The sequence below is a fragment of the Caloenas nicobarica genome, chromosome 11 (genome assembly GCF_036013445.1).
Source record: "Caloenas nicobarica isolate bCalNic1 chromosome 11, bCalNic1.hap1, whole genome shotgun sequence".
Taxonomy (NCBI): domain Eukaryota; kingdom Metazoa; phylum Chordata; class Aves; order Columbiformes; family Columbidae; genus Caloenas; species Caloenas nicobarica.
Window position 1 is genome coordinate 16,225,261 of NC_088255.1, and position 25,413 is coordinate 16,250,673.

General features: G+C 46.9%; 1 protein-coding gene across 13 annotated transcripts in view; it reads left to right on the top strand.

Moving 5' to 3' along the window:
• The window catches only part of CADPS (calcium dependent secretion activator), a 211,302-nt gene that overhangs the window by 31,679 nt on the left and 154,210 nt on the right, over window positions 1–25,413 (top strand). For all 13 annotated transcript variants that reach the window (XM_065642969.1, XM_065642964.1, XM_065642968.1 and 10 more), the window contains exons 2-3: window positions 10,751–10,864; window positions 15,326–15,658. In XM_065642969.1, the coding sequence (XP_065499041.1) occupies window positions 10,751–10,864; window positions 15,326–15,658 (447 nt within the window). The remainder of the gene's footprint in view (window positions 1–10,750; window positions 10,865–15,325; window positions 15,659–25,413) is intronic.

Here is a 25,413-nt window from a genome sequence, read left to right on the forward strand (position 1 = left end):
CAAACTACCTTTTACCAAACTTTTTCTTCCAGCTCCGAACAACATGCCCTTGTAAAATCTGAGATTACTCACTTTAGCAGGAAATGTGAGGAGGAGGAGGAGGTGCACTACAGTTTCACACCTTTTCTCTCTTGTTTTTCCATCTAGAAACAAGTTCTGTTCTGGCTTGACTTGATTGATTGAACCTTTTTCAAGTGTTTTCTGAAGGAGACAGCTTATCTTTTACTGGATCAGAGATGTGTTTGGCTCTTAAACAGATTTTTCTTTAAAATCTGGAGTGTTTTCATTCTTTTCGTTTGTTTCCTGGAAATCATAGCACACACAGAATACGGGAAAATTTCAAACAGGACAAACTGTACTTAGCCAGAGCCTTGTTGTGTAATAGGTCAGGTCTCTTGATGGGCTGTTTCGAAAATATGCTTTCTTTGGAAAAGAAATATTGCTCAGACCTGTGTGTGCTTCCCCTTCCACCCCACCAGCCCAGTTTCAAGTTGCTTTAGACAGTAGCCCTCCATTTCGGGGAGTCGGTGGTACCCCCAGCTCTCGGCGAGGGGTGGTGGGTGCGTGCAGGATGCCCACAGCAGAGCTCACCATTTCAGCCTTGTCTGCCTGGAAGCTTCTCTCCATTTCTCGTTCTCTTGTTCAATCCCACCAAAGATACTCCCTCCCCTGCTATCTTCAGCGGAAAATGGCACTTTCACAAAGGCTGGGGCACACCAGGAGTCCTTGAGTCTCCATTCATTTGCCTGTCGCTTCTGCTCGGTAAGAAGTGTTTTTAAAATAGCTTGTGACATGGAGGAGAGTTGGAGTTTAGTGATGAAAATGGTATAAAAATAACTCCAGTGATGGTGGATGTACTTTAAAAAAAAAAAAAGACACGAGACTTTTTTTTTGTTGTTTGGAGATCCGATGTGTCTATAGGAGATCTTTAGCTCTGGTTGTTCAATGTTGTCAGGTCAGCATGAGTCACTGTATACATTAATCAGGAAGGACAATTAGCTTCTGCAGTGTGTAAGGTCCGCCTGGAGTGGGAACATAGAGATTAAAACCGTTCAAATAGTGATTTAAAAGTGTCTCTCGAAAAGCAGCTTGCCTTTCTTGGGTAGCACACCATCCTAGTCTGTGAGAGGCTCTCAGTCTTTTCATGTGTGTAGCCGCATCTGGAGACAAGTCAAGTGCTTTATTCTCCTTTCAGAAATGGGAGATGAGGTACAGAGAAGCAGACAGCTGGGCTGTTGGAGAGCAAGGACCTGCCTGGGTCTTGGGACACAGCCTTCATCTATTGGTGACCCACCAGCATGGACCAACTTGTGTTCCCACCACATCCCACACTTCTTTTTGGACCCAGTTTATGGATATTTAGCTGTCCTCGGGTTGTGCCTGGGATCTGCTTATGGTCTTCAGTCCAGACACTGGATATACCAAGCCTCGCCTGGCCTCTGAAGTAGTCCAAGAACCAAGATGCTTGTGTAATATCGACAGCAATATGGGTTACTGATCTTCAGAGTACTGTGCTGTCCAAATAACAGTGGCCAAGGTGGAGGCAAGAGGTTATTCGTTGTTAGTTGCTCCTCAGGAGGGGCTGGCAGGGTGTCCCTGGTCAAAGGGGCTCCGGCCAGATTGATCAGCTTAGTAAAACCATTCGCTTTTATACAATTCTTTCTTCTGGGCACCTGGGCATCATTTGTGAATCTACGTTTTTAGAGCATGTCAGAGATTTTGCGCAGAACTTTTTTATTATTAAATAAATACAGTATCAGCTATCTATTACAGATGATTGAACGGAGAGATTTTACATGCCTGATTTGGTGACAGAGCTTAGGGCTTTGTGGCCACTGGGCATCCGTACCCCAAACTGACTTTTTTACTTTCCGTGTCAGTAAGGCTGTAAAACATCCAGGTTCTGGAAGTTGTCCTCAGAATATTCTGAAAGAAATATAAATTCTAGTAGGTTCGTAGCCCAGCCTGTCCCTGACTTTTCCAAGGGACACGGCATGGGTGACTTGTGGGAGATGACCTGTGATGTTCTCCAGCTCCACACTGTGCGGCACACCATGGCCTTGAGGCATGAAAATATGCAAGGCGAAGCCTCAGAACTTGTGTCACATCAACACTCAGCAGCTTCAGGACACCGTGTGTTGTTTTCCATCTAAAATAAAATGAGGAGGAGTGAAAATATTACTTTGCAAGACTGCCCGTAAGGCTCGAGAGGAAAAGCAAGATCTTCACTTGGTTGTTTTTCCTGGGCTAAGTGTTTTTTGAACGTCTCAGAGCAGCAGCGGACTGTGCCTACCACACATTCTGCACTGTTGGAGTACAAGGGCAGGCCAAGCCATTTCTGTTACATTTGCAGAGAGCTCCTATGCCAGTCAAAGCAAACATGACTTGACTTGCATCTCTGCCCAAGGCCCCTGTGTAAGTGGTTGCGTTTGTGGCCCTCGGGACTTGAGGTTAACCAGGGAGTGACAGGGACTAGGAGGGAGCGAGGAGAGTGTTTGGGCTGCAGAGAGGAGGAGAGAAGCCAACTGCAGAGTCCAGCCTGAAGGAGACCTCAGCGGAATAAAAAGGGAATTGTCTCCTGCCTTTGGAGCACCCAGAGGGACAACCCAGTGCTGGGGGGATTTGCATGACACTCTGCCCATCTTAGACATCCTCCATTCTATTTGCCTTCTGGTTTTGTTTGCTATCTGAATTTCTGCTAGTATTTTTATGGGTTCGTTTTTTCTGTTTTATTAACAGACCAGCTACACTTTTGCCAGAGGCAGGGTGATGCTGGGCTTTCTGCTGAAGGCTGCTAGATCACAATGATATGTTTTACCCAGCAGAGGTCACCAGGCGAGGCTCCTGTCACAGCAGCAATCACCATGGAGGTTTCTTAAAGCAGCAATTGCCATTCAGCCCATGCTCAGTTACTGGCCTAGTATTTCATCATTGCCATTTCTTGCTTGTATCTTGTGCTGGCTTCTCCATTCTACTGAGATCAAAGTCAGATTTTTATTAATCAGCAAAGAATAGGGGCACGTATCTGTTTGATCATATACAGAAAAATACCCAGCAGGGCTTACTTAGTCTGCTGGATGTACAGCTAACTCACTCAGCTAATGGCTTCCTAAGGTAAAATAAGATCAGGAGAAGGAAACTTGTAGACAGGAGCAGAAGCTCCTGAAGCTGTCAGAGCTGCTTTTGTTGATAAGCGTGGTTGATCTGCATGGAAAAGGGGACCCTTTTCAGGGGGAAGGTGCAGGGTTGGCATGTGAGCACTGGATGGACACACCTGGTACGAAGAGAAGCAGCAAGAGAAGCAGGCGGTGGCCAGGTGTCTTTTGATGTGTCTATATCTAGGCTTCCCTGTGGTGGCAGGTTGCAGAAGGAAGGTGTAGCTTGGAAAGTACAAGGGAGAAGGTCATCATAGCAAAGGCCCAGTCCCAAATCCTGGCTTTGCTTTCCTTCTTTAGCACTGTGCATCACTCTTTTTCAGGAAGCAGGAGCACTGTAATAACATTTTAGGTCTTTCATGTATATCAAAGAACTGTGACTAGCTAGCACAGTGAATCATAGAAAAGAAATGCACTCAGGGTTTGAGAGGACAAAAAAGAGCATCCACATGTTTCAAAGACGGCAGCTCAGAGCCCGTGCTTTGTCTGTTCTCATAAACCTGCTACTGAATACAGTCTGGGGCAGTGGAAGGGAGAGATCTGCTCTGCTCGATCTAGAAGCTCTGTGCCTGCAACTAGCGTAACCAAAGGGATCAATGTTTTACCTTCCCATTACTTATCCAGCAGTACTTGAGCCTCTTTAAAGAAGAAATGTTCCAGCAAGTGCCAAAATCATTTAGTGCTCACTGCTCGTCAAAAGCTGCTGGAGTTTGCCTGTGATACCGGAGGTGGCAAGAGGTCCTGGCAAGGAGCTGATGCTGTGGTGGGGCCTGGCTGGCTGGTGGCTTTGTGGCTGGGCAGAGCAGGGGCGTCCTCCCTCTGCAGGCATCCCTGGTGGGTCTTCTCACTCCTTCAGTCAGTTTGCTGAAGCAAACATTTATTGTTAAGTCAAGAAATATTATTCTTGTATTGTCGGGCTGCTCGAGTGAGAGGTTGGTTCCGTCTCTGAGCTGCTAATCAGTGCTGGACTGGTGTGTAAGGACCGTAGGGCTATTTGCATTGCTTGTGCTCGAGCCCAGCCTGATTTCCAAGCATGGAGCAGGAGGGTACATTGGAATGTTGCTCCTGGGAGGTTCCCCATCATTCTGACCCATCCCCAGCATCGCAGCTGGGTTGAGCTGGCTGGGCATGAGCTGCTGCAGGCAGAAGGGGTTGTGCGTGCCCTTCATTGCGTGCATGTAAACCCGGGCACGGTGATGGCACAGTCCTTTTCTCTGCAGCAAATCAGCTGGGCACCTTTTCTGAGAGAGGAGAAGGTGGCCCCAGGGTCGGTGGCCAGGGATGCAGCCAGCGCTTTTCTTGTTTGCCATCCACAAAGGATGTGCGTGAAGGATGCACTGGGGCCTGTGAATCGTGATCAAGCAGGGAGGAGGCAGCAAATCAAGTGCTCACGAAGAGGGAATTGTACAGACAGCCTGTAGATCAGTGGGTGTGTGCACAGTGATCCACGTACGGTCAGACTGTAAGGGAAAAGGACGTGCTGGCTCGCTATCTGTGGAAAGATGTACTGTAGCTGTCAGAAACCAAAGCACAAGGAGCTCTCTCTGGTAACAAATATGAAACATCCCTGAAACAATCAGAAAATATGCTGTTAGGCAGCTGGGAAAAGTTCCCCGAGACTGGCAGTTAATAGTGCTTGCTTATGTTAACAGCAAAAAGCCAGCCACATTCAGCCATTTGCAAAGCAGCTGCGTCTGCCCAGGAGAGTTTGCAACTAAAACCCCAAATTCTGGGGTTAAGAGTCGCCCCCAGTGTGGTCCTCTCTCCCGCTGAGAGGAAAGCAGCACTTGCACAGGGAGAACCTGATGCACTTTCCCAGCACAAAATAACCTGACAGGCTTTTTTTCTAATCTCCTGCCCATTGCTGGGGCCTCTGAGCAGCACTCGGCTGCTCCAGCTCCATGCACTGCCACCCCTCCCTTCCACATCCTTCATGTCATGGCCAGTTTTCTGACCGTGGAAGCAGTAAAGATGAGGGATGCTCGTTTGCTTGGTTTAACTCTTTCCTAAATCACCTGGTGCTGAGGAGGAATAAAATATTTATTAGATGTTATAAAACAAAACCCAGAACAACGGCACAGTGAGCAGTTAAATATTCCTCCCTGCAGTGGTACCTGAACAGCAGGTGCCCTGAGGAAGAAGAGCTTCATGCTGCTCTCAGTTGTGTACTGTAGGTTCGTCACTCTAGACAAAAGGCAGAGGTGCTTCCCCTGCGAATTACCTGCAGTCCCCAGCTGAACTGTCCTTCGAGACATGGGTGACACTGATGGGCTGAGCCATCAGGCACCGGTGTGCAGCACCCCTACATCTGCACATCCTGACTGCAGGGATGCTCTGGCTGCACCGAAACACCCAGTCCTCGATCAGAGGTGTTCAAGCGTGGCAGTAAAGGAGGGTCACCTCTCCACCTTTCACTTGAAAACCTCCTTCTACAGAGTTCACATCTGACTGCTGTTCCAGCAGCTGTCACATTGATGGATATGGCTTTATTAGCTGGTTTGAGTACACACAGAGCTGTGGGTGGGTTATTCTGTAGCCTGACACTGACAAATCAGTGGTTAGCCTCAAAACATTTGGCAGTCTCCAATCTAGGATGGCTTCTCCTTGCAAATCTTCAGTTGGATATGGTACTGCCATAGTGTAATGTAGGTTGCAAGGGACTTCTGGAGGTCTCTGGCCCAATTCCCCTCCTCAAAGCAGGACTCCCTCCCAAACCAGGTGATGCTCATGCAATCAGGTTGTGAAAATTTGCAAGGCTGGAGATGCCACAACCTTACTGGTCCCGTCTCAGTGCTGGACAACCCTCACTGCAACATTACGCAAAAATTCTTATAAATCCTTATGAAACTCTCCTTTCTACTAGCTTTCAAGGAATGTCGTCTTTGGCTCTTGGACATTTAGTGCTGTTGTTGTGCATCATACAAAGCTTGGAAAGACAACTGTCCTGTGAGTGCAAGTCATCTTGTTTTCTTCACACATGCAAATTTGAAAGTTCACTTTAAAAGAGTAGTTGTTCTAGTTCTTCCAAGTACAAAGAACATAAATCTGAGACTCTGCTTTGAGCCTGTCTATTGTAATTATCAGTGTGGGGTACAAACCCTAAATCCAGCTAATGTATTATTGTGTAATGTAGACCCTAAGCAGTGAGCTATGCAGCCGTACTTATTCCTGCGTGCTCAGACACAGCAAAACATTTTGGAGACAGGAGGGATTAGTGAGGCATGTCGCTGTGTATAATTTTTTTCAGAGTACTTTTCTACAGCAAACAGCTCCTCTTTGCAATGCTTGTGCTCACCCGTGTAGGCGAAGGAGGCTGGAGATGATGTGCGGGGACAGTGCCAGCTGTTCGCTGGCTGGAACAACTCTGGAGAAGGTGCCATTGCTCCTTGTGTTCAGGTTTGTGTTCAGCTCTGAGTCAGATGGAATATGTGCAAAAATAACATACCAGGAAAACTGCTGGTGAGCATTTGTCCTCAGGAGGCTGGTGCGCCACTTTGCATCCAGTAAATTCAAGAAATTGCCTCCATGATTTGCTTGTGACCATGGTGGGGACATGGCACATGCCAGAATTCTACCCCATTTCTGAGGTCACTAGATTGCCCTGGACACACAGTTCGTCTTAAACAAAAAAAACCCAAACAAACAACAAAAAAAGACTATTTGAATGTCCACGTCTAGTGACTGGTGAGCTCTTCCCCATCGTTGAGTCCTTTATGGAGTCCTCTGCCAAGCTTCCTATAAAAAGATGTGCAGTCCAGCAGGGATCCCAGCTCAAAGCTCCATGGGTGCCCTGCCTGAAACCTGTGCCAGGAGTTCATCACTGACTCAAATAACTACATTTTTAATGTGCAGGTGTATGTCTGGCAACTGAAGTACTCACATGCTTTAGACAGGCAAAGGCTGTGAAACACTCTGCTGCATAAACACACCACAATATTAACCTGGGGGAGTTCACCTGGGTTTGGAGTCACTGTGTGCAAGCAGGGTGTTCTGCAATCTCTGCCGAGTGCAGAAATGACTGTTATTTCTTTAACAGCTGTCACACACTGAAAGCAGTTGTGGGGAAAAGCAGCGAGGGTTGGAAAAGAGAGGGGAGGTAAATAGAATAAACCTCTCGCCCCCACCACACTGCTCCTGTTGACTCCCAGCTCTTTGCTTCTCTCCTGTGCGATGGCACCTGGATCTGTGTTTGCGCAGGGGAGGGAGGTTCTGCCCCCACCAGCCTCACACCCGCTGGGCTTGCAGCCCCACAGGGCGTCACCTCCTGCTGTAGCTGCTGCAAAGGCTGTGATATTGTACTGATGTGCTTCCAAGGGGAAGTAATTCTCTTGTTTTCTGCTATTTGTAAGCACACTGTGGAAGGTAACTAAGTGATAAGTGGTTTATATTGGCCCCTTAGTGGCCTTACCGGATCTGCAGAAGCGGTTGGCTTGCTTTATATGGATTTCTAGCCCATCACTGGTGCCACTAGTAGTGAAAGAGAAAAATAATACCCCTCCTTTAGAGTACTTCAGCTTCCTGGTGAGTGTTCAGGGCATGTGCTCTTTGAAGCCGGTGGATGGGTGGGTGGCATTGCTTGGCCCTGCTTTGGGCTGTGACATCCGGGCTGTAGTTGCCCCCCTGGCCCCTCCAGCCTTTACTGGGGAGGTGCTGCCTCCCGACTGCCCGAGGGCCATTTTTGGGATTTGGTAGTGATGCCCTTGGCCCTTGATGGGGAGAGGAAGAGCCATAAAATAGGAGATGGAGCGTGCTGGGCAGATTTTGGTGACCTGGGGGTCTGACCACCCTCTGCTTCCCGGCTGGTGCTGACTTTCTGCACCAGGCATCTGCTGCTGTGCTGCAGGAGCTAAATCTAATATGAAAGCAGTTTAATTTTGGCTCGGATTGACTGCTATCTTGATAACGTCCGTAACAGTGGCACAGACACAGATCAAATACACCAGTGCTGGTTTATGGAATGGAAGAGGGTCCCGTTAGCTGGGGACTGGGCAATGCTGCAGCCTGGTGTGTTCAGATATTCTCCTTTTCCCTGGACAGGGAAAATACTTGCACAGAGGTTGGGGGCGAGGAGGAGGCAACTGGCACTCCAGTAGAGACAAATCTGGTGATTCATTTGCACAGCGCCCAAGAGCTCACGTGCAAGCTGCGTAGTGTTTCTAGGAATTTCAAGAAACACTGCTTGTTTTGAAGGTGGCCTGTTCAATATTGAGGAAGGAGCAGAAAATACTGCTGCTAGATGACATTATAGGAATTGAACAATCAAGGACTTCTGAAGGTTGTCCTAAGAAATAACCTGGGGGAAAAAAAAATTGCCGTGCACATTGTTAAAATCCCAAATGAAAAGCCTCTGAGCTCATAGTATCTCTGCTCTTAGTATGTCTTTCCTTGTGCCTCGACGCTCTGATTTCAATGTTACCTGTAGTTTTCCTGTTTATTTTCTTGGTTTCTTGTGGCCTCTGTTGCCCTGTTGTTTCTGCCTGATGCTCACAATGGTTGCTAATACAAAATAGTCAATACTTTTAATTAACATCCTGCTTTTCTCTTCTTCCAGGTAATTAAATGCTAAATAAAAACAGACCTAGTGCCTTCCCATAGGTGTCTCCCACTTGATCACTACATTGTCTCTGGCTCTTATCTCTGACCAATTTTCTTTTCAATTCCATAAGGAGCTTCCATCAGCTCAGACAGGTTTGGAGCCTGCTTTACATCTGATGCTGTGTGTATTGCCCAAGGGCTTATGACATCCAGGGTTCTATTGGCAAACACCACAAAGGATTTTAGGTGCCTGACATGACAGATGGACTCTTAGAGCCAAAAATTAGTTTCTACCAGCCTTAAAACCAGGAGCTTTCAGCAGTGCTTTTCTACAGGGCTCATTGCAGATGGTGACCAAGGCTGGGGTGGGTCCGGTTAGAGGGATGGTTCTCGCTCCTGTGATGCTGAGTCTTGTTGCATGTGTCGGACCCTATGAGGCGTTGGCTGCTGTTTTGGGCATGGGGATGACCTGTCTTTCCAGCACCCATGTGGTGGTGAAGGCTGCTTCATGTTTTCTAAAGCAGAGCATATTGAGTCTTGCTTTATGTTACTTTGATGAACACGTCTCCATAAGCACCAGGATAAACTAATGCCAGATTATCACATCAAATTGCCATTGCCTACTAACCCTCCTCAGTGTGGTGTTGCAGAATTAATTACCGGTATTCATGATGTTCGTTACCGCGGTCCCTAAACACTCTGTGTGGTGCATCATCTAGATCTAGTGATATTTATTGTTGCATTTTCCAAGTGGTCCCTCTCCTGCTTTCTATCACTAACTGTGTTTACCAGGCTTCATTATGCTCTAGTTGCTCGGATCTCTGTAGTTTTTGATACTTTATTCAAAGCCATTTAGGTGCTTAAAGCCATTAATTTTATTTTTCTCTTCCATTCTAATGGACTGATTTCTTCTGCTGTCATACAAGTGAGAGAAAAACCCCTCTTCTCTAGACCTTTGGTCATTAGTAAATAGTTGTCTTAATTCTTACTGCTCTCTTTTCCCCTCTATGTTTGAAGTTGTCATATATACATCTTGTTCGCTTCCTTCTCTTTTGTCTAAAGTAATTCTTACCCTCAAACAAGGAGTAGCCATGTGGTAAACCAGGCACAACTACGGTTAAATCCCTGCAGCGCTTCAGCATCAGTGTTATCTGCATCTGAAGATGATGTACTGGCATTGCTGGTACATGACTTATGTGCCTGCTGTGGCTTTGTCTGCACTACAAGCTGAAGAGGTGGAGGTTTTCAGCTATATCTGTTTTTAAACTGGCAGATAAATTGGTAGAATAATGGCATGTTATCTTACAGGGCTGGAATAAACACTTGTAAACTTTCTATTGATGTCATTGTGCCAAAATTAGAACTGTCTTGTAAGCTATACCAGCTGTATGCTGGACAAAAAATGTTTTGAGCAGCAAAGAGACAGCAGAAAAAGCCCTTGCTTGGATAAGGAGAGCAGGTTGTCCCTTGTATGATTTCTTTGGCATTAAATTATTTCAGCACTTGTCCTGACTGGTGTTTTATATGTGACAAGCCAAAACAAATGACCAAGATTTAAAAAAAAAAAAAAAGAAAAAGAAAAAAAAGGAAAAATGATGATGAAAGGTCAAGGCCCCAGAGTACTGATGACTGCAGTCTCCAAGCTTGCCAAGCATCCTGTTGGGTGATGGAGCCTCATCTTCTGCTAGGGAGGAGAGGCTGAGAGGGAAGCGGTTGCACTGAAACAGTCTCTTCTAAGCGTGCACACAGCAGCTTGCTTTTGACTTAACTATACCTGAAGTGGTAAAAGTCTCGTGTGCGTTCTGTGGTGGCAGAGTTGTTTAGAAATGATGTTCGGGGTGGTTTTAGGTGGCCGCGATGTTTAAATGAACTTGCTGGAGTGAAGAGTGTGCGTGCGTGTGTACCCACCTGTGGCTGATTCCTCATCTGTTGCTGCTGTCCCCAGAGCAGAAGTGCACATCATAAGCACCCTGATAAGATATCACAGTTTGTTTGGTTGGTTTTTTTCCTCATACATACACCTTTTTTGACTAACATTCTCCTTTTGGCATGTTTTGCAGATAAGTAAGCAGCAGCTCCAAACAATCAAAGATCGTTTCCAGGCCTTTCTCAATGGAGAAACCCAGATTGTGGCAGATGAAGCATTTATAAATGCTGTCCAGAGCTACTATGAGGTAAGGAGAGATGATGCAATATTCATACGAATCCCTGTTCTCTCCCCTATTCACAGATGGGGTTGAATCCTGAACTAATGGATTCTTTGTCCTTTGTCAACAAAGCACAAGACAAAGGCAAGTGCAAAGCTGCTCCCATCTGATGTCTGATGCATCACGAGGTTTGTGAGGCTCAGGGTTTGAACATGCAACCATACGGCAACTCTGGCAACCCCTACACCATGGTGTGTCCTATAGCTTGATCATGGGGAGGATCGTCCTTCCTTTAAGCTGAAAAATACCTTCCTGGTGCTTTTAAACAGTGTACTCTGAGACAGGAAAGTTGGCACAATATAAAACAAATGTCATATGCTTCCTATGAAAAACACCAAGAAAAAACTGGGCAGCACATTGAGTTCTTGCTGAAGCTTTTGCATTGTGTCTAATTGACTTTGGGATTTTCGGCAAGAGTCGTGTCTTTTCTCTTTGGTATGACAAGTGCTGTAAAGCAAAGTGGGAGGGAGGAGGATGTACATCTACAAAACTAGATGATACCAAAGAACGTGAAGCATCATTCATAATTGTGCAAAAGAGTATTTATGCATGTCTGTCTTTCTGCACCTCTTTGTATGCAGCCCTTAATGCTGCCTTTCATATCTTTTCTCAGAAGGAAAGAGCTTCTGTTTTTGAAGGAAATCAGTGCTTGTGATTTGTATGACAAGCGTTGCTTATTTTTTTGCTATCCTTTCTGCAAACCATTTCTCTTTCTCCCTAGAGCTGTTCTGTCATAAAAGGTGAAGATTTTGAATTGCCTACATAAAATATTTCTCTAGAAGTGGAATCTAAGAGGGGACCAAAATCAGATACTAAAACTGAAGAGAATTTTAACTCTATAAAAAAATGTCAACAGCTGCTTCTGTGTAAGGAAAGCACAAATTATCCCTGGATTAACTTTATTAAACCAGCACAGTAGTTACTGTTCCATCATTCTCTGTACAGGAAGGAAGCTGAAAGTAATTTACGTCTCTTATCAGAAAAGAAATTGCCAAGGAATTGTCAGTTTATCACAGCTTCACGGAACAGATGCTCTCAGAGAGTTTCCAGGATGGCGTGAGCTGCATATTAGGGTGTAAGAGCAGCGTGATCTATTTAGATAAGACCATTTGGCAGGAAAAGGAAACTGCTTAAAAACAGGCAAAATAAATCCGTATTTCACTGGTGGGTCTGGCTGAAAGTGTGTCCTGACCAGCTCCAGAAGTCCTATGCTAATTACACCAAGTAATCAAACTTACAAAGAGCAGTTGATCAGCACTAGATGATTGCAAACCCTATGTCTTCAGTTCAACTGGATGCTCCACTGGCTCTGTCCTCCTTAAAACAGGCCACAAAAAGCATCATGCATTGCTCTGTGCCTTTAGCACAACTTTCTTTATCTCCCCTTTATCTGTTGGTCTCCTTTGCTTTATGACCATGTACCTTCAGCTTCTGTGCAGCTCTAGCATGGCTGCCTGTGTCTTCCTCAGCACCATCTGCAGCGGCACAAGGCAAATCCTCTCTGCAGAGAGGCTCTGCCCCCTCTCAGTGTCTGAGCATCGTTCCCTGCTGATGCTGTTCTCCTTCCTCCCTCCTCTGCAGAGAGGTGCCCACCCTTGTGTGAGCCATGGTGCAATCGCAGCAAGTCCTGCTTATCTCAGCTTCTGCAAATCTCATAGTTCTGTGCAAATAACCATCCCTATCTGGAAGTCTGCATTTAGGTACTGACTTATAAAGCTGCGTGATGGCTTGGAAAATGCTAAAACTTTGGGTTTTGCTCAGATGAAACTGGCCAGGATGTGGTTGATGTTTCTAAGGGGTTCACTTAAAATCAGTGCAGAATAGGATCATTACCTGGACAGTGATTTTGTTGGAGAAAGAAAGAGGTAAAGGTGACATGGTAGGTCAGGGATGTGTTTGCTCTTGCCTGAATGTGTTTGCGTGGGTACATTCTGCTGTTAAATCTGTGGCCAAGGGGCAAGTGTGTGATTGCCAGTCTTAGACTAGTTCACAGGCTGCTCTCAAATTAAAAGACTGAGTGATCTGAACAGGCGTTGCTGTTGGTCTGCAAAGCACCACTGTGCCTGCAGGAATGCTGCGGGTCCATCTGTGTGAGATGGGCCCAGAAAGCTCCGACAGATGCTCCAGGAGAGCTTTTCTCGTGTCCTTTTACTTCTAATGCGAAAAGCTTCGTCAACCAGCACTTTATGCAGCATTCCCTTCAGCGGGTATTATGGAAATGCTTCGTTAGGCCCATTTCCACTCTGCTATGGGCAGATAGAGCCGGGGCCACGCGCCACCTGGGGGGCTCATCTATGAACGTGGCAGGAGCTCACGGAGGCCAGTTCCCTTCTGCCTGTGCCGCTGTGTGCACCCACGCGAGGATTTTGCTCCGGTAATTCCAGACTCCTGGCAATCCTACTAGGGAGTCTTACAGCTGGGTGATTCGCCTGGTATTTGCTAAAGAAAGCAGCTCACTCTACAGGACAAAACACGTATTTTATCTTTATTTATCTCCCTGTTTCACAGTCTTTTTCTGCTGCTTTGTGTCTGACTGGCTTTCCTCAGTGCCTGCCTCACCTCTGCCAGCAGCTCCTTTCCTCTGCTGACTACTGCTCCACACCTGGGGAGGATAAATTGGGGCTGAGGGGAGATGGGGGTCAGGTCCCCCTGCTTGCAGCACCGTCACCCTTCTGACGGGGACGAGGACCACAGATAACCGCAGCTGCTGGTGCTGGTGGGTATGGGAAGTCATTAGTGCTGTCACACAGGGTCAGGCCCTTTGCTTGGAGAGGGGACATTAGAGCCAAGGGTGCTGCAGTTGACCTTGACCTCCCACTGTCCCCAGCAGTCAGTGTGTTGGGGATTTCCTTGGCTGCGTTGGGAGCTTGGATTTTGATAGGTCTCACCTATTATTTGAAAGTACCCTGGCACACCAGAAGTGTTAGAACTCATATTTAAGCTCTGCAAGGAAATGAAGTGCATGCTGGTATCGTTTCAGTGTGGACTGAAGAGGCTGCCCATGGCATCCTACCTGTCTTGTCTGCTGGGAGTGCTCCTCAGCATGGTGATGTTGGAAGGAAACAGCCCAGCTCTTCCCCACCAACATTTTTAGGCTGGTGTCCTGGAGCAAAACTCACTACCTCTGCCAACAGATGCCTGTGCCATCAAGCATCTGGGAACATGGAGTGCCGTGTTGCTGAGTGGTATAAAAAAAAATCTAGCATGTCCTTAGGTCATCTTCATGTTCTTTAATAATTGAGAGCTGACAGACACACCCCTGTGCTGGCACAGCTTCTTCCTAGCCTGCTGCATTCATCCTTCTCAGCATCATTAATAAAACCAGCAGTTCTTGCTGGGCACTGATTGCTCTCCTGTGTTCAGGGCTTGGGAGGGGAGTGTCAACACAATGTTCCTCTGTCCCTCTCTCACCCTTCAGCTCTGCGTTGCTCCCACAGCATCTCCTGGTCTGCAGCGGTCTGTTGTGTTTCGACCCTTGTGCTGCTGTTGCAGTGGGAAGAACATCTTCATCAAACACCCTCTCCCTCCCTCCTGCTGTCGGTGTCCTGCACCTTGCAGGCTGCTGTCTCTGCAGAGCCTCCCCAGGACCCTCAAGCTGCTCTGAACCATCTTGTGCTACTTCAGCAGCGCTGGAGCGGGAAGGGATTTGGCCTCATCCACCTGTGGCTGTGCCACCTTTTGGTGATTTGAGTTGCCTCAGTGTTTACCAATCAGTTTGCAAAGATCAGGCCACTCATCCTTGTCCTTTACCAGGGTGTTTTAACAGTGCTGGTTGCCCAGGTTGGAGAGACCAAGGTATGGGAGAAGCAGGGACACACATGTGATTTAACTGAAGGTAACATTAATTAATAAAATGCTATTCCTGTCATCTTATGACAGCAGAGCAGTCTGCGAAGATCTCCTCCAGTGTAGTAGCTTAATGTGAGCCTGGTCCTTGCACTGGTCAGAGGTTTCCCAGGCGCCTGGCTGCCAGATAGAAGTAATGCAATGCTGTTGACTTGAGCAGGACGACTGGGCTACCTCCAACAGGGCAGAGCTTGGCTAGGTGAATGTAGTTGTGCAATAACTCCCTTATTAAAACATATGATAGAGCAAAATATAATCCTGTTTTCCCAAAGGGAATTTATGTGTCTGGTGAGGTGTGACCACAACATCGCATGAAGTCCTAATTGCATCAAAATGTTCTATTTTAGTGGATGCAAAACAGAAGCTTCACCTGATTTCATTATGCTTCCCAAAGTAGAGCTGAAACCTCTGTCCAGCCGGCAACATGGGGTTGTCGAATGAGGAGTCAGAAAGTGCACTGACAGCCAGCCAGCAGCTTCCCAGCACTGAAACTAAGTTTTGTGGTACTTAAGGAGGATTTTTTTTCTTTTTTTTTTTTTCTTTTCAAACCTGACACCATTTGAAGTCATTCCTTTTTTGCAGGTATTCCTGAAAAGCGACCGTGTTGCTAGGATGGTGCAGAGTGGCGGGTGCTCAGCGAATGATTCCCGGGAGGTTTTCAAGAAGCACATTGAGAAGAGGGTGCGAAGCCTGCCAGAAATCGATGGCCTCAGCAAGGAGACAGTCCTGAGCTCTTGGATGGCAAAGTTTGATGCTATTTACCGTGGGGAAGAGGATCCCCGCAAGCAGCAGGCCAGGATGACGGCAAGCGCTGCTTCTGAGCTCATCCTGAGCAAGGAGCAGCTCTACGAGATGTTCCAGAACATTTTGGGGATCAAGAAATTTGAGCATCAGCTTCTGTACAATGCATGTCAGGTAAGGTCCTTCTCCCAGGAAGGAATGGAAAGGAATTTCTCGGGGAAGAGGTTGCCAATGGGAAATACTGCTATTATGAACTGTAAACTTTGGGTCTGACCAGGCTGGTTTTGAGGGAACTTACACTAGGGAAGGGGTTTTTGGTTCATGGTGGGACTTCCGCACTGCTGGTTATGTTCTAGCTGTCCAGTTGGGCCGCCTCCTCTTGCTTGCGCTTGTTTTCTCGTGCTTGGCTGTTTGAGGTTTTCTGCAGATGTTTCAGGTCCTTATATAAAGTTTTCTTTCCTGAAGTCCCATAGGATTGCTGAGATGGGAAACTCTTATTCCTCCAGCTCAGTGTCTGGATGAACAGGTCTTTGATGGTGCCTAAGTGGGCCGTTTTGCCGTTTTGGCATGACCTGCCTGCCTTTCCGCTGTCACACCACCAATCTAAATGACAGAAGTACCTTCTTGCAGCCTGCAATAACCTTATTAGCACTTGAAGCTCAGATGCCCCCGGGGTGGATGTCTTATGCAAACTTGGTTCTCCTTAAGTAAAAGGAGCTTCTGTGACCCCTGCGTGCCCATGGTGGAAGGAGAGAGCATCCCAAACCCCCATGACCCGCCATGGCTCTGCTTGCGTGATGAGTTTCCAGATAGGTTAAGACCTTTCCCCATTCCTCTCTTTTTTTTGCCTCAGTAAGAGCCAGTTCCCCAGAGGTGCGGAGCTGGGACTCTGCAGTGCTGCTTGCTTTTCCAGCAGCTCTTGCTGAGGGCTGGCAGTGGCTGTCCACGCTGTTGGTGACCCAGATTACGGTCCCCTGCTATCGGATATAAATATCGCAGGCGGGATAAAGGATGTCAGAGTCACAGGGAGGGTAAAGTGGTGCCGTGGAAAGTTTTTGGAGGAGAAGCAGACCTCAGTCTCTTCCCGGTAATTCAGGGATTCAACTTCTTATTGAAATTAATACATTCGAGACCAATTTTGTCTGTCTAGACATTTCCAATTCTTTTCAAGACATAGAAAATGATGTTTGATCTGTTTTTTTTCTCCTGTAAAGAGCTTAATTATCTTCCATTTGTTGTTCTTCATCTCAGACCTTTATGGCAGAGCGGGGAGAGGATAATAAATGTCCCTGAGTAAGACATCTTCATGGCAAAAAGGCAACAGCAAGGACTGCCTCAATCCTCATAAATTATGTTTACAAACCAGATTTTGTGCCTCTGTCCTCTGCTGGAGGACTTCTTTAAAATCAAAACCAGAATATTTTTAGTGACGTGTTGAGAGCTGAGTCAGTTCTACAGTTGTTTTTTTAACTTAAACCCACTCAAGCCCTGTGTCTCTCATCTTTCCTTGACCTGTGCTTGACTAAGGAACTAGGGTGGTTTTGTGTGAGTATGTGTGATCCTACCCTCTTGTTTTGTGGTTCCCGGTGATGCATAAAACAGTATTTAATCATGGCTGTGCTGCTTTGTGGATGATCTCTGCTTATGAGGGTCTTTCTGGCTGACACCATGAACCCAGTGGCTGCTCCCTGCAAATTGCCCTGTTACATCAAACAACCTGTTTCCTGCGGTAGGTCCTAGTTTTACTCTGGAAGAGAAGGATGTAATTCTGTGTCTTTTCTAATAGCCAGAGGCAGCAAACCTATAATTTAAGCTTTTAGAGAAAGACATAATTTCTATTGAAAGCAGGCATTAGCATGGGAGTTACTCTCTATATAATACCTGGATAGTGAGGATTAACTATGCAGAAGGGAAAGCCTTTTATACAAGCCACGGCTCAGAAAGCTGCAAGGCCAGCCGTCGTTCAGACATTTGGTGTTTTCCTGTGGTACAGTGTGAGTGGTTACGGTGCCATGGTGCCAGCGTGGTGGGGTGGGTTCCTGCACCGTGGGGACCAGAGGCAGGAAGAGGTCGCTGCTGCTCCTTCTCCCATTAGGTGCTGCAGGGGAGGCAGCTGTGAGCACCCAACAAAACTGCAGACTTTGCACTTTGTTTGGGTGCTGCCTGTGGTCACGTCATCTGGGCTGTACCAGAGGGATCTCTGGAGCTCTCCAGCCACCAGCAGCCCTTAGGAGAGCAGCTGCTCTGCACTTTGGTCTTGCCATGAAGCACCAAAATTGCTGTTGACCTCTACTCCTTCCTGCAGGGTCCCACCTGTTGTGTGCAGCCAGTCTGTTGTGGGGAGTAAGTAAAACCTATAAAAGTAAAAGTGTTTTTGTTTGCTAGCATGTGTGGGGAGTTGCCAGCACAAGTCAAAGGTGCACACTGCTTGGCTAGTGTGTTTTCTTCACCAGAGCTGCAGGGGAGAGCAGAAAATGATATGCAAAGAGCAGTGGTTCAGTAACCTGCTCCTTTCCCCCCATGAAAACTTTCTCCTGACCTCGCAGGATGAAGCATTGGCATCAGCCCTAGGGCAGATCTTTCCCTCCTAAAATTTAGTAGCAAATTATATCCTGCTGTAACTCCAAAAGCTCTTGGTGTTTGCACAGGGCAAATTTCAAAGCCACAACAGCAGCTGGGTGCCCGATTGCTCCAGGCTGGAGATGCAAATCAAGCCCTGGGCACTGCCCTTCGTGGCTTGGAAATTCTCCCGTGTTGTAACCCCTCGAACTGCGCTGAGCCACTCTGGACCGGCGGCATCTTGGATGTGGGACATCTGACACCAATTAGGGAGCCAGAGACACTTGCCAATGTTATGGCAATAAAACCAGAGACCTCCAGAGAGAGAAGTACTGCATGTGCAGCATTGCAGCAGCCTGGATGGGTGCTGGGTGAGAGAGGAGAGGGGGCAATCGGCGGGGAGGATCCGATCCCTGCCTTGCATGTACCTGCGGTGGTGGCCGGGCTGGGACATGCTTCTGCGGGACTTCCTTCCAGAGACTCTCTCTTTCCCCCCACCACTTTGCATTTTCATAAATTGTAATTTATGGTGAGGGGGGAACTGGGGCTATTTAGCCTGGAAGAAATAAGGCTGAGGGGAGACCTTATCGCTCTATAACTACCTGAAAGGAGGTTGTAGCATGGAGAGGTTGGTTTCTTCTCCCAAGTAACAATCGATAGAACAAGAGGAAATGGCCTCAAGTTGCGCCAGGGGAGGTTCAGGTTGGATATTAGGAAAAAATTCTTCCTGGAAAGGATTGTCAGACATTGGAACAGGCTGCCCAGGGAAGTGGTGGAGTCACCATCCCTGGAGGTGTTTAAAAGGCATTTAGACATTAAAAGGCATGCTTAGGGACATAGTTTAGTGGTACGGTTAGGTTAGGTTATGGTTGGACTCTATTATCCTGAGGGTCTATGATTTGCTGCCTCTGGCTCTCAGTTTGACCAGCCATCTTCTGGAAACACCCCTGCTCTGCAACCATGTCCTGGAATCAGCAGTGAGCTCCCTTCCCGGCTGGGTTTGGAGACACCCCTGCCTGCAGCCGTGCTCACAGCACAGAGCACGCCCATTGGGATTTGGGGCATTGGCCCCATACCCCCTAGAAATGGTCATTGATTTCCATCGTGCTGTTTTGTTTTAATCCAGATTGCAAGTCGGTCAGAGTCAGCCTAAGCAGTGCTTGTTTGCCTCCCTGTGAAGACACACTGACTCTGTTGGTCTGACTCTTGTCTCATCAGAGTTAATTGGAAGTACAGCTTAAATCTTTTTCTTAATAATTTGATTGAAACTTCTGTTGCCTGTTTCGTAAGAGCAAAATATTTTATATATTCTGTTTAGGAATAAGCTTTAAGTAAAAGGAAAACACTGTCTGTTATTTTCCTGGATGTGCTGAAATTACAATATTCCCAGAAATGCCACATGGGCTCAATTTGCGACCATGTGGGTGATTAAAACCTTTGCTTTCCTGCCCGTGCCCACCGCGGACCCTGGCTGGGCAGCACGGTGCGGTGCCAGCCCCAGGCTGTGTGCTGAGACAGAGCAAACCTCCCAAATTAACGTGGGGGCAATAAAGAACTTCCCAGCAGTGGTTTGCCTTGGTCTAAGCTACACTTAATTTTGACCTACACTTGTCTGCTGTGCATGGGAGTAATTGGGAAGATGGAGCATTTCTCCTGGCAGGCTGTCTGGATGCCATCACTCATTCTGGAGCAGGAGCTCGGGTTTATCAGTCAATCGCCTGTGCTTAGAAAAGCAAAGCCAATCGGCTTCTCCAGTGCTCCCATCGGGTGGGAGCTCTGACATGCTCTCCTTTGCTTTGGTGTGCAGGATAGAACTGTCCCAGCAGCTGTGCAAGGAGGCGAGGGATAACTAGGCTTTGTCTGGTTATTATCCTCCTAAAGCATGAGCTGGAATGGTGCTGGGAACCCCAAGCACTTGCTTGAACCTCTCCTGTGGTCAGAAGAAGGTGCTTTTCTCCATGTGGCCTCCTGTTACATCATCATGCTCACTAATTTCATGATGATTACATCATTTGGACTGTATTTTCATTCACTTTTGAAATTATATTTTGTTTGTGCAGAAGGAGGATGATTCCTAAAGGGATTTTTTTTTTTTAATACAATATCCCCAGGTGGTATGAGATAAGTGAATTTGAATATGATAGCGGTGATATGCAGGATCTGAGATAGCAACAGAGCAAAAGGGATTGATGCAGTTGGAAAGGCTTATGGGAAATGGTGCTGTAGCAGAATGGTGTGGAGGTCATGGTGCTGTTAAGCACAACCTCTGATTAGAATATTTTAAATAATACACAGAGGCTTACGTTTTTTTGCATAACACACACTATGTGGCTTGGTGTTTCTGCTCCACTGGAGTCAGCGTGGGGATTGAGTATCTCTGGCTCCAGCAGAGAGCTCCTCTGCTGTTCGAGCAGCATCGTGGCAGGATAAGTGTGTTTCAGTCTTGGGTTTCTGGTCCAGAACCCGTTGGCAAGGGTTGAGTTTAGCTTTTCTGCTTTGTAATTCACTTGTGACTATGGAAGAGTCATACAAGAGCTGTTTTCTATGAGTGCTGGGCAGTTCCAAACTTGGGTCTTTGCTGCAGCCGGCATGTCCTTGGGCACGAGCCCTGTATTTCCCACTGACCTTCTTGATGGCTGAATTACTGCAGCTTCTCTGCAAATCAGGCTGTGGTGTTCTCCCCGTCTTGTCCTTCCCCAGCTGTACAGCAATGATTTACTTTTTTATCTCAAGCTGTGTTTGAAAGTCATTTTTAGCTACAGTGAGAAGAGAAGGAGCCAGTACAGTGCTGTCCAGTTAATCCAGCAGCAGTAGCTGGTGTCCAGACCAGATCTATGATGAGCTGCACGCTTCCATCCTCCTGCTTTGGAGGAAGCGCTGGGCTCTTGGGCTGGCCCTGCAGGACTGTCGGAGTTCACAGGCTTCACAATGACACTTTCTTTTCTGGGCCTGAAGTGTCCCACATACTGTGGTGATAAATGTGCAAAATACCCGTGCTAAGCTTCCAATTTTATCCAATTAACTTAGATATTAGATTTGAAAACAAATAGCTAAATATCCAGGTAGAAGGTAAAGCATCAGAGAAGTGTGCACGTGTGGGTGGGTTACAACACAGACCAAGTCCCGTCGGGTCCTAGAATCATTTCTAGTGCCTATTTCACCTAAAGCCTCTAACCATTGCAACTGGAATTGTTTCGTAAGTTTTGGGGACCTGTGTTTTTAGCTAGGAAATATTTCAACCCAAATTTTGCCGACCAGAGCTGGCTTAAAACTGGAATTCACTGTTTTGACATTTATTTTTGCAGCTGAATTAGGACACTGTGTCCAAAGGCTGACATTTCTCACAAAGCAGAAAGTTTCCCTGCCAAAAAAATTAGTTTCAGAAGCATTAGCAGAAAAGATATTTAGGATTTCTGTCCTGAATCAAATGTTTCATTTTAGCTCAAGTCAGTACTAGAGATGATTTGCTGAGGTGGTGTCTCACGTTCTACCCCTCTCTCATCTCTGTAATTTGGGGGGTTTTCCCAAACTTTGTTTCTTGACTCGCAGTGGTGCATCGAACCCATTGCAGAGATGCTGCGGTTGGTACTTGAAAGATGCAGCCCAGGTTGTGGGAGAAACAAGTAAGGACAGAAAATCCTGTGAGGCACTGCAACAGCTCAAAGAGTGACATGAGGGTTAAAGTGACCTCAGAATAAATGTTTGGTTTCTGTGTATCCTCCCCAAACCAAGTATTTAATTTAGGTTTTTCTAGTGAAAAATTCCCAGACATACCTTGCAATGAGAACTGAGCCCAGGGTGGTGCGCACAGTGTGGAGTTACCTGTCTGTGACCGTCTCAGAGATACAGGGATTTAGAATCAGATCACTCCCTTCTGCTCCGTATTTATAATTTTTGGAGAACGTAAAGCAATTCCTTTTTTATTCTAGCTTCACCTTGAAGCTCATCGCTTATGAAACAGCCATCGGCAGTTCTGGGCATTTCAGCAGTAAGCCTGGCTATAGTGACCCCTCCAAAAGGGCAGGAGGTGAGGTTTGCTTCAGCCCCAGAGCCCCTGCAAACAGACCATCACAGGGTGGTGGTGACGAGCCAGGGATGCTGCAGGCAAGGACCAGGCTGGCTGGCCAGCCTCCACGGGCTCCTCTCTCCTGGGCTGGCTACCTGGATGCTGCAGATGACCAGCAGCTTCGGGCAGCCCTTTTGCAAATCCCCAGGACATCAGCCAGACCCCTTGGCTTTTTTTTTTCCCCTCCCTCTTTAACTCGAAAACACCATTCAGTCTCTCTGCCTGTTTCCACACTGTGGGTACTCTCCCCTCTCCTTAAAACAAAGCCACTGCAAATAAAAGTGAGTTAAGGAGATGATGAAAAGCCTCAAAATCCATAAAGCATCATACTCTGTTTTCAGTAAGTCAGTATTTATTTCCATGGAAACAGAAACGGAAGCCAGGAGCCTTCTGCAGGGTTGTAATTACTCCTGTAACAGGCAGCGGCAGCCGCAGCGTGCCTGTCAGGGCTCAAGCATTTCCCAAAGTCAGCGGTGATTTAGCGCCTGATGGGAAACTGGAAAAGGGAAAAGCCTTGGGAAATGAATGAAATTTTCCCCTTCGTAATAACGCCACGTAGATACATGTGGTCCTTCAGGAAGGAGGGGGAATTGCCCTTCTTTGGTGTGGTATTTTAAAGAATGATATTGGAATGGGAGGGCAGAGAAACCGAGAGGGACAGTGCGATGTCAGGGATGGGGCGAGTGTGATGTGTGGCTCCACTGGACCCTCGGCTGCCAGCAACCCCGTTTGGGAGAGGTTTGCTGATGGATGTCACCCAGGAGGTACAGAGCAGTCCCCCGATTGTCCCTGTTGGTCCAATGCGCTGCAAAAACAGTGACCCTGCATCATTTAGTGTCTTTATAATCAGGTAACAGGAGAGGTGGTTGAGATGGGACATCTGTCTGCTCCAGCATCCAACACCTGCTCTCATCCAGCATCCGATGGAGAGCTGCAGGAAGGAGCTCAAACAGTTGGAAGGGGACGTGGTGGCAAGCAGGGTGGCACTGCCAGCCCAGCAGTGTGCCACATGCTGCTGCCTTTTGAGGAGGAAAATGCAGCGATCACTCTCTGCCAGGGTGGGACCTGCTCACCCGAGCTGTCAGCACCACGTGTGTGATTTGCACAGACACGTATGGACCTACGTCCATGAGCTGTAGGATCAGCTTATGTTCTGTGCTGTTATGGACTTAGAGAGCAATCTTGGCCCCTGTAATTAAATTTAAAGCAAATTAGCTCTTCTATTAAACAAAACAAATCTGATGTAGCCTAATGCTGTATTCTCTAGCTATGGCTGATCAATCGCTCCTGCAAAGAGCAGGCAAATGCTGCTGAGCAGATGGTCTTGGCTGAGGCATGGTCAATTAGACTAATTAAAGATGCTTTCATTTAATCAGAGGGTGTTTTAACCCTGTTATCTGCCGGTTGGGGATGTATGTTTTCGTGCTCTAGGAACTTTGAGTTCTGGCCCTATTGCGGACATCTTCTGGTTTTACAGTCGCTTTACAGAAACCAGGCTAGAGTGCGCGACCGAAGAGCAAATGTTTAGAAGATAAATTATAATGTCATGCAACAATAGACTTGCAGAGGAAAAGTCACTCATTTTCTTCTAACGCTACCCAGAGATGTTTATTTGAAGAACTCTTCTGCGCTGAATCCTTCCCACGCTACCTCCTGCCAGCTTTCCCTCCGGGTTTAGGGGTGTGGATACCTCTCCACAGCCAAATGTCACTTGTTCCACCAAAACAAGCAGTGGCTTGTTATGGTGTGTTATTTAAGGGACAGAAAATGTTTCCAGCATCTAGACCGGTTCTAGAGCGGAGGAGCAGCCTCTTATTTCTGCTGCGCAAAACAGTTTGGCTCCTGGGAGCCCCTCCGCCACAGGATTCTGGAGATAGATTTAATTCCTGCTTTGCTGCAGAAGTCTCTGAGCCAAAGCCCTGTTTCAGTTTGCTTAATAGAGCACTCAGTCGTTAATTGTCACAACTGGGCACCCTCGGCGTTTCCCATCCTCCCCTTCCAATCTGCCGAGCTGCTCCCCTGCCCTCGCTGTAGGGTGACACCACTTGCCAGTGAGGCAAGTGCGACCAAGAGAGCTCGTTACTCTAATGGAAAAGCATGCAAAATTATCTCAAGAAGCAGCAGTAGAGAAGACTAATGCATCCAGACTGTTAGTGATCCCTTGCTGGGCAGCACCAAGGGGCTGCGACACACCAGGACCAGTGGTCTGCTGCATTTCCAGCAGCTTGTACCAATTAAATCAGAAACAGTTGTGCTTTATCTGGAGGCCACATGGGCAACTTCACAGGTTGGACCAGATCTGTCCTGCTCCAGCAATATTGATCCCTGCAGGTACATTAAGGCTGAAGTCAGGGTGATTTTCAAAATGTTCATCTTTTGTGAAATGGTTTTTATTAATCTATTTAGAAAGGGGGTTTTGTGGTGCAGTGTCAGCTGAATGCTCTTCGTTGTCTGTGTGGACTGATTAATTTCCACGGTTTAAGGTTTAAATTGCCATCAAGGTATCTCTTCAGTTTTATTTTTGTTTCAATTGGCCCGTGAATACTTTTCATCATCTGTATTCATGCTGCATGAAAAATAACCATGGTTACCTTATAAAATATCAATAACTTGACATTTTCAATCTACCTTAACCCCTCTATTTACGGACTGCTAATTCTCTTATTTCACTGAAAATCTAGTTATTGGCATGACTTTCCTGCTTCTTAGCCAGATTTTTTTTTTTTTCATCAGATCAGGAGCATCATTTCAAATAGATGTTTATTAATACATTCAATTTCCTTACCGCTACCTTGCATTTTGGAAAGAGTAAGTTGAGTGGTGAATTCCTGGCTCTAGGTAGGAGCAGTTAGGTAAAAGTAGGGAGGACTGAAGTAGCTGTTGATGCGCTGATCTGCTGATGCTGCCTTTTGCAGACTTGCAGAGGTCTCTGGGAAGGGAAGCACCTGAGGTTATTAGCTGGGAGAGCTCTTCTGGTGTCTGCTGCCTCTGCAAGCACCCGGTGGGTTCCATTTCTCAGCTTTGGTGTAGAGATAGATCAGAGCAGAGGAGAGAGTCAGGAAGATGGACCATTCCTGGCACCGCTGTGTAGAGAGGGAGGTGCAGAAGCAGTGAGGAAGGTTTTGTAGTAGCTACAGAAATAGGAAAAGTTCTTGAGCATCATTAAATGTGACAATGCTCGGGTGTTATAGCTTGAAACCATTTCAGTGGAGAGGAGATTTGGGATGGCACAAAATAGAAAAGTCGGAAGTGTTCCCTTTGTATTGGCAGAGAGGAGACAACTGATGAGAAATGGGGGAGCAAG